Genomic DNA, 8,569 nt, shown 5'->3' on the forward strand with positions numbered 1-8,569 from the left:
TGGACAGACTTATTCACACACTAGTCAGTGTTATCGGCATTTAAAATTCATTCTTGCCACGGTGGTTTGTCTTGTGGAATGCTGATCAACATGGGATATAGCCGGCCACAGTGGCCCCCCAGTATCAGGGGAAAAGCCCCACAAAATGTCAGATTGTCACCAAAGGAAGATGCCACATTTACTTGAATACACAGAACTTTGGCCAAGAATATGCCGGATTTATTTAACTCTTTCCTGAAACCTTTTTTCGTGGGCTGAGGCAAGGAAAAAATAAATAACATTTTCAAATAGAGTTATACTAAGTATATAAAGGTATGAGATATTTGAGATATAGCTTCTCATTCTCTGGCTATGCATTATTTTACATGTGGTTATTAAAAATTAGTTTCCATATTTGATATATATACTGCATATCAAATATGGAAACTGATTTGTGTGTGTGTATACAAAGTATATATTTAAAAATAATGTTTATATGCCTCTGGACAAAGGAAAAACTGGGTTATAATAGAAAAGTTATCTAAAAGATATGAGGACAGGCCTTGGCTCCCTAACCTGAGCCTGTTTTCCCTTGGCCGAATAATTTTGGTGGACTTGTCCCAGATATGCAGTGTTTACCCTCTGCATTGATCTATGACTCCAGCTGCAGAATGTGCACCTGCTGTCACATGGCAAAATTATATGTCCTATACCTAAAAATGAAGTATTTATAAATAAGGTCACATCCTGAGTTTCCAGGGAAACATAAGTTTTGGAGGGCACTATTCAACCCACCGCAACCTCTTAATTATACTTTTTCTCAGTACTGATTTTTTCCATTAATCATTCTTCCAAAACTACTTTAAAGCTTATCAGGAACAAATTTTGTTAGGAATGCTCTTTAGGCATATAGTTTGCTATATTATGTAATCGAACAGCTAATTTTCTGATAAAAGAAAGTAATGAAGAAATCATTTTTCACACTAAGATATGTCTTGCGAATTCATTTTTTATAGAAAAATCGAAAGTCCATCTACATATCTAGCAGTGGGGAATAGTTAGGTACAAGACTCAGTGGAACATTAGCCACTCACTAAAAATAATTTTCAGAACTATATAGATATAACCTAATATAACCTACTAATGAATTTTAAAAGCAGGTAATATAATTTTAAGTAAACATGAAAAATATGTATTCATATAGAAAAAATTACATAAAAATATATAAGAATGAAAGCTTAGGATGGAATGATTATGGATCATTTCATTGTTTTTTTTAATTTATTTTATTAGTTTCAAGCATGTAGTACAAGGATCATTTCATTCTTTAATGTCTTGCTTTATTGATTTTATATTGGCTTTAAGTGATTAAAAAATTATCTAATTTTCCCTACTGGAAGGAAATGTCATATATTCTCTTCAGGCCCCCCAAATGATTGTATATTATTAAAGGTAAACAAGTATTTGTTTCCTAACTAGCCAACCCTGTGGGTCACTCACTGAAATGTACCAGTTGGAAGCAGAGGCAGAGTGAGTACAATGTGGGCCGGCAGTTGGAGGCCTCCAGGGAAGAGCAGGAGAGTTTAGTATGCACAGTTTAAGTTTCATTTTGTCCCATAACAATGTGGACAAGTGAAAGGAGGAGGGATTTAGAAGACAGACACAAATGGGCTAAAAGTCTTGAGCCCGCTCAGTGAGTGTAGCACCACGACAAGTGGGACCACTAGGCTTTGTCTGCTTCCATGTGACAGGTATGAAGTCACAGCACCTCCTATGCTGTATTCTTACAAAAAGAGAAAGTGAAGCCTTAGAATTAAATAATTCAACAAGAAACATGGAGAATCAGAACGTGATACATTTTACAGGACTCCTGATCTGTCTCTTCAACAAGTCTGTGCATTATAAATAAATAAATAAATAGTAGAAGGAACTATTTTAAAATAGTTTTCAGAGACATAATACAGATTTTGTTTCTTGATTCAAACAAGCTAATTGTAAAAAAGGAAATACCAACATGTACTATGTATCATAGTAAGGAATTACTGCCAGTTTTGTTGGATATAAAACTGATACAGTTAGTTCTGAAAGAAAATGCCCTTCTTTTTTAGAAATGCACAGAGAAGTAATTAAGAATGAAATATGATGTCTAGAATTTGCCTTCGAATATTTCAGCAGAGAGAAGAGAGAGAGAAAAAGAGGAAGATAGATAAAGGAAATGTTGGCAGACTCTATAATTGTTGGGTCTTCATCATCAGCATATAGGAAATTGTTTTACTTTTGTGTATGTTTACAAATTTTCATAATAAGGAGTTAAATTATGTAAGTACATTCCTAGAATATTAACTTCTGAAAAATAATTCTCTATGGTTTTTCCTAAGCATTATTTAAGGGCTAATTTGTCCACATTCCCCATTATAAGACAAAGAATTCTGAGGGACTGGAGCGATAACTAGAATCAAATCTTTATATATACCACTGGTAGGAGAATACATTGCTATTGCTTCGGTGGAAGGCAATTTGGTAATAATTACCAAAAGGACATATGCCTTTACCCATCATTCTGACTTCTAGGAATTTATCCTATGGACATATGCAGAGGTCTTCTGTGAGATATTCATAGATATTCACTACAACACTGTGTAAAATAGCAGGGAGTTCTAGAGCAAGAACTAGAAGTAATGGGAAAGTCTATCAATAAGGAACTGGTTAAAGATATCATAGCCACTCAGAAAATGAAATAAATAAGCATCTCTTAAAAATAATGTAGTAGATCCATGTTGCTGATGTGAAAGTGTTTCCAAAGTATGTAAAATTAAACAATAAAAAAATAGGTGGAGAGAACTATTTAGAGTTTTTAAAAATATAAGGATACAAGAAATGGGTAACACTAGTTAACAGAGTGTAGAATTGGCAGGAGAGGAGATTTTTACTTTTCATTTTTTATATTTGAATGTTTTTCATGTGCACGTATTATTTTCTATTATAAAAGCAAAAAATTTTAGACTGAGAAAAATTACCTTGTGAATGTAATTACGAATGTAATTCTGCTAGGCAGAAACAGATCAACGCAGTTTTTAAAATTCGTAAACTACTGTTTTAAGGTAATAACAACGATTCCTTCTATAGTATTGGTAAATTATGCCAAATTATATGAAATCCTGTTTCAAAGTACTTGGAACTCTTCAAATGATGTTATATAAAAGATGGAATTTTACTATTTTTAAGTACAAATTATAGCTGAGAAAACACTGGAGAAATATTTTAGTTTATCTACCATGGGGCAAATTTGGCTTTAAATATGCATTAGCCTTCTGTATATAAAAATCGGACTTAGTGCTGGTGGCATCTAATATGCTTCAAGTACTTTTGACATTCATCATCTTGTCGAATTCTCCAAGTACCCCTGCAGGGTGAGTGTTATCAGTTCTAATTTTAAGATGAGGAAACTGAGGCTGGAGTTATAATCAACGTACTTGAGGTCACACAAGTAAACAGTCAGGAACCCAAGGCAATTTACTTGGCTTGCTCTGCCACAGTGTCTTCTTTATTCGGGGAAAAATCAAAGAGAAAATAAGAGAAACCAACTGGCTTTTGATCCTAGCCTACTTATTTCTTGTTTTCTGCAACTAGAACTGCTTTCCGAACTTGTCTTATGTCCTACGAGAAGGAACTTACAGAGTAGAATGGTGGTCCAGGGTTCTGAATAGTATATTAGCTGAATTTTCTTGGATGTTTTCAATAAAACAAAGAATTTTTCCTCCCCAGATATTGTGGATGCTTTATCAGATCCAAAGAAGTTTCTTTCAATTACGGAAAAGAGGGCGGACCAAATGAGAGCTATGGGCATTGAAACCGTAAGTAGCAGTAGTCAATTAAAGACAGCCAAGTAAGGGAAGTTTAGTTGTTAAACAGTGATTCCTAGAGCAAACAAATAAATTAATATAACAAGTTCAACAAAGTTTTTTGAAATCATACTTATTAATTCAACAAAATAGTTTCAAGGATCAGTGAGAATGTGCCATATTTAATACAATGTGACCACTATCTGAAAAACCCAGTACATTACTGTGGCTTAATTCTGGGGACCCTTGCCCCATTAGAAACAAAATGAAAAACATCCATGGTGCTTTTAGGAATGTTTAAAGTACAGAAAACTTTTGTGATATACTGAAATACCAGCCGACCCAATTCAATAAATTAATGAAATTGACATGTATTTTTATTTTTTTATTTTTACCGATCTTGCATCCAGCCTCCCATTTCAGTGCACACTTCTGTTGTTTGTTTCTAAAGCTTCCTTTACCATACTTCTCAGTTTGAACTGGAAGCAGCAGTCTCTCCAGTAGCTAGAAAGAGAAGGTACACTCCTCTTGTAAAGGAATTGGATCTTTTCTTGGCGTCATCCTTTGCCTTAAGCCTGAGGAAACCTTATAATGTGCCCTCCTGCCGGGAAAAGATCTGTTAAGAGAGTTGAAAAGAAGTTGAGTGGTACAGACTTGATTTATTAAAATAGAGAAGGTGCAAGACAGTTGAACTCAAGATGGCAGGCATTCACTTGGGTTAATGTTAACATTTCTGTTCCAGAGTGACATAGCTGATGTGCCCAGTGACACTTCTAAGAATGACAAGAAAGGAAAGGCCAACACTGCCAAAGCAAATGTGACCCCACAGAGCAGCTCTGAGCTCAGACCAACCACCACAGCCGCCCTGGCGTCTGGCATGGAAGCCAAAAAAGGTAAAGGACAGTTCTTTGGGTTCCTTATCTATTATGGCAATTTTAGAATCTTTGTAAAGAGTCTTTTATAAAGATATTTAGAATTGTTAATTTGCAATTTTCATTGCCACATAAAACTGAAGATCCATGTTTTCTTATGGCTTGGACAAACTGCTTAATTTCCCCATTTCACAGGGAGTCGGGATTGATGTTTTTTTCTAGTAGATCCCCTGCATCTTAGTTATACTGGGTACAATAGCCGTAGTTTAGAAAATGTTTAAATTCAGTGTCCTTTTTGGAAAGAACTTCCACACTGGGAACTTCACTAACTCCTCCCCACTCTCTTCCACCTACTACCATAGACATTTATCTGGACAGGCAGTGGGCTCAAGAACCAACAGAATCATGATTGTTCAGACATTTCTAGATTTCCTGATTGACAGTTTCCCTAACTGGTAGATATTTAGCATCCATGATTATTTATTTGTAAAATTAGCAGATGGGCGTTTGAAGACCAATTACCTGTGGATGAAAGAAAAGATCATAAGAGGTCTCATCAGAAAGAATTATGTTTCCCATGTGCTAACATTCAGCTGGTATGTAGGGGAACAGCTGTACCGACTTTTTATTTAAAGTTGACTTCCATTCTTTGTGGCCAGATATCTACTCTGATTGGATGGTGCCTATCCCATACTGGTAATTAAATACTTTAAGTATCCTTCTTGACCATGAACTATTTACTAAACTCACTCTTCTATTTTAATTAGAATTTCTCTTTTTCCTACTGATGTTTTACTCAGTGTGTGTATGTGTGTGTGTGTGTGTAGATATATATAGATATAATAGATATATATTTCCCATTTATATGTGAATTCACTGTCCGTGGTGTAAAGCAATCAAGTTGTTTGTACGTTTAAGTACCCACAGTGCTGCAGTTTAAGGTAAGAAACTACAGGATTTCCCAAACCAAAGCAACCTAGTAATTTAGCAGGAAACTAAGTATGCATTGGGCTTTGTGAAACAAATTACAAAATGGGATTGCACAAAAGTAGCCCAAATTGTACTTAGCCTGCAGCTGTTTTTCTGTTCTTCCCTGGAAAGAACATGGAATAAGGTAATGATACAGGCTTTGGGTATTCCATACCAGCACTGGTCGTTATTGCCATTAGCCACTCAGAGAGAGAAAGACGGTGGAAAATGGAAAGTTTTTTTTAGTAAAAGCTCTTGTATCACACCTACTAGTAAAAGAACATTTATAATTATAGTGAGTTAAGTGGCTTGAAAGACAGTACAGTGTGACCAGCTTACAGAGGACAAGGTGATCCCAGTACTAGAAGGGGACATGTCTGCATTTGGAAGTGCCTCATCCCTGGTTCCAAAAAAGGCTCATTTGAAGGAGCCAAGCAGCTCTCACTTCCACTCGTCTCCTCAACAGACGCCTTGAGAAAGAGAATCTATGTGCTGTTTCACTTGGGCCTTTTATTCAGGAGACTTGAGACCCTTCTCTAAGTGACAGTATTAAGTTGTATGAGAAATGCCTTCACAGCTTCAGGGACCTCATATGGTCAGAAGAGCGAAATAGAGCAGAACCCCACATAACATCCAGCCCAGGCAGTGGTCAGTGAAGGTTGAACCCTCAGAAACAGGAGGAAAGAGGGAATCCCTTCCAGCAAGGGTCTCAGAGAAGACTTATAATGAGACCCCACCTGAGCTTGGCCTTGAAACATAGATCTGACTTAAACAGGAAGAGAAGGCAGAGGAAGCAAGAGAAGGCAGCCTAGGAAGAAGCAACATAGGAAGCAACCTAGATGTAGGAAAATGGATCAGGGAAAGTGCTGATCAGTAGTGATGAGTGGTTCAATTTTTCCAGTCTGGAAAGGGTTCTAGGACCACCCTGGAAAGGCAATGGAGAATGACAATCAAAGGAATATTTTAAGGAGATTAATATAGTCTTGGAAGAAGAACTCATTGAAAGGGGGAGATAGATGCTAAGGGCCAGTTAAGAATTATGGTGTTCATGCTGCTATTATAACACTTATCACATATTTACATTATATTTATGTAATGTGATAATGACCAGAGAAAGGGATTAGTGCAGGCAAGGTCATACCTCCTTCATCAATGTGTCCCTGGAGCCATGCCTAGTAAAGATCTAACAGTCTCTTTTCTTAGGAAGCAAATGACTAATTAATGAAAGACCCATACAAGTGGCAAGGAGGGCCTGGATTAAGCTGGAAGCAGTTAGGGGGAAAGAAGGAAGAAAGAAAAAATAGAAATAATTTGGTAACTTATTAGGCCTTAGGGAGGATGAGGCTCAGTGGTAATTCTGAGACTTTAAGGACAGGTCACAGATAGATGGTGCCATTGAGAGAAGTAGAAAAGTCAAGAGGCGGAACTGCTTTTGGTAAGGTGATTCCAGTCCTAGATATCATTGAGTTCAAGCTGTTGATGATACATCTGGGCAGAAACATGGAATGTCAAGATGAGGAAGGAAAGACGGGTGGATTGGGGGTGCAGAGGAATGAATGAATATGAGAATGCTTGGAAAGGTAAAATGAATGGAAAAAAAAAAAAAAGAGATCTGTGTTATAGGAAGAATGAGTTTGGGGACGGTAATGTAGATAGTCCAGAAAAGTTAAGGCTGCAGAATTAATGTTGAATTAGATATGCTTTAATGGTGAAGGTGGAAACCAGGTTAGAAAAATTTGATGATTTAAGACGTAAAATGGTTGTTATGGAGGACAGTAGCATGTTGGTTGGAACCAATGAAAGAGAAGGAAAATGCAAGAGAGGGTGTATTGAAACAAGGCTCTGAGGAAGAGCTGACGTAAGAGAAAAGGAGCAATTGTGCTGCATAAGGAGGGAGGAGAGATATTCTGTCTGGGCCAATAAGAAGGATGAGAGAAATTTCAGCGTGGAAGGGAAGAACTCTGACAGAAGGTGTATCAGTTAGCATATGCTGCATGACACATGACTTCAAGTTTTAGTGGCTTAAAATAACTGCCATTTATTGAGGTCATGTTTCATTGGGTTGGTTGGTCTGAGCTGGTTTGGCTGATATCTATGTAGGTGTCTTGCTCATGCATCTGCGATTGGCTGGTGGATTGAACGAGAAGCTAGATATGGGATGTCCTTACTCTCATGTCTATCAGTTATTAAGTTGTCTCACATCATCCAGCAGCCTAAACAGTCTATCATACAGTTCTCTGGAGTGTCAAGAGCAATCGTTTTCCAGCTTCCGCTAGTGTCCTGTTGACCAATAATCCTTATTCAAGAGGGTAGACAAACTGACTCCACCTCTTCATGAGAGGGGAAAAAAATCTTGGCCATTTTTACAGTGTAACACAGGTAGAGTCCATCTGATCTAAAAAGTTAGATAGGTGGCCTTCTGCTAAAGAAGATAGAGGCAGAACTGAAGAATAGGAATATGGAAAATCTTTGGAATAGCCCCTGACTGGAATAGAACAATCCATAGGAAATGAGAAGGTCTGCCACAGAGTGCACAGGCAAGTGAGGATTGGTAGTATGAATTAAGTCCATGTAGCTTGATCTCATTACTTGTTCAGCAGTGCCCAGAGTTTAAGCAATAGATTTTGATAAAGAAGAGCTTAGGAAGACCCAAGCCTGAAGTTATCATAATGTGTATGGTGTGGGACCACAGAGATTGGACAGTCTAAGAGATAAGGGATGGTATCAGTTGACTATTGCTGTGTAACAAGCAACTCCAAAACTCAGTGACTTAAAAAAAGTAAAAATTTATTATTACTCATGAGGTTATCTGGGTGATTTTTTTCTGGTCATGGCTGGGTTGGTACCAGTGAGTTAAATAGGCAACACTGCAGATCTTGGCTGTACTCACTCACATGTTTGGGTTCA

At 37.2% G+C, this 8,569-nt stretch overlaps 1 protein-coding gene across 3 annotated transcripts in view; it reads left to right on the plus strand.

Annotated features, from left to right (window-relative positions):
- PLCB4 (phospholipase C beta 4) overlaps nucleotides 1-8,569 on the plus strand; it is a 393,600-nt gene that overhangs the window by 348,708 nt on the left and 36,323 nt on the right. For all 3 annotated transcript variants that reach the window (XM_011370137.1, XM_011370146.1, XM_011370152.1), the window contains 2 exons: nucleotides 3,745-3,833; nucleotides 4,564-4,714. In XM_011370137.1, the coding sequence (XP_011368439.1) occupies nucleotides 3,745-3,833; nucleotides 4,564-4,714 (240 nt within the window). The remainder of the gene's footprint in view (nucleotides 1-3,744; nucleotides 3,834-4,563; nucleotides 4,715-8,569) is intronic.

Source organism: Pteropus vampyrus, unplaced genomic scaffold, assembly GCF_000151845.1.
Source record: "Pteropus vampyrus isolate Shadow unplaced genomic scaffold, Pvam_2.0 Scaffold7, whole genome shotgun sequence".
Classification (NCBI taxonomy): Eukaryota; Metazoa; Chordata; class Mammalia; order Chiroptera; family Pteropodidae; genus Pteropus; species Pteropus vampyrus.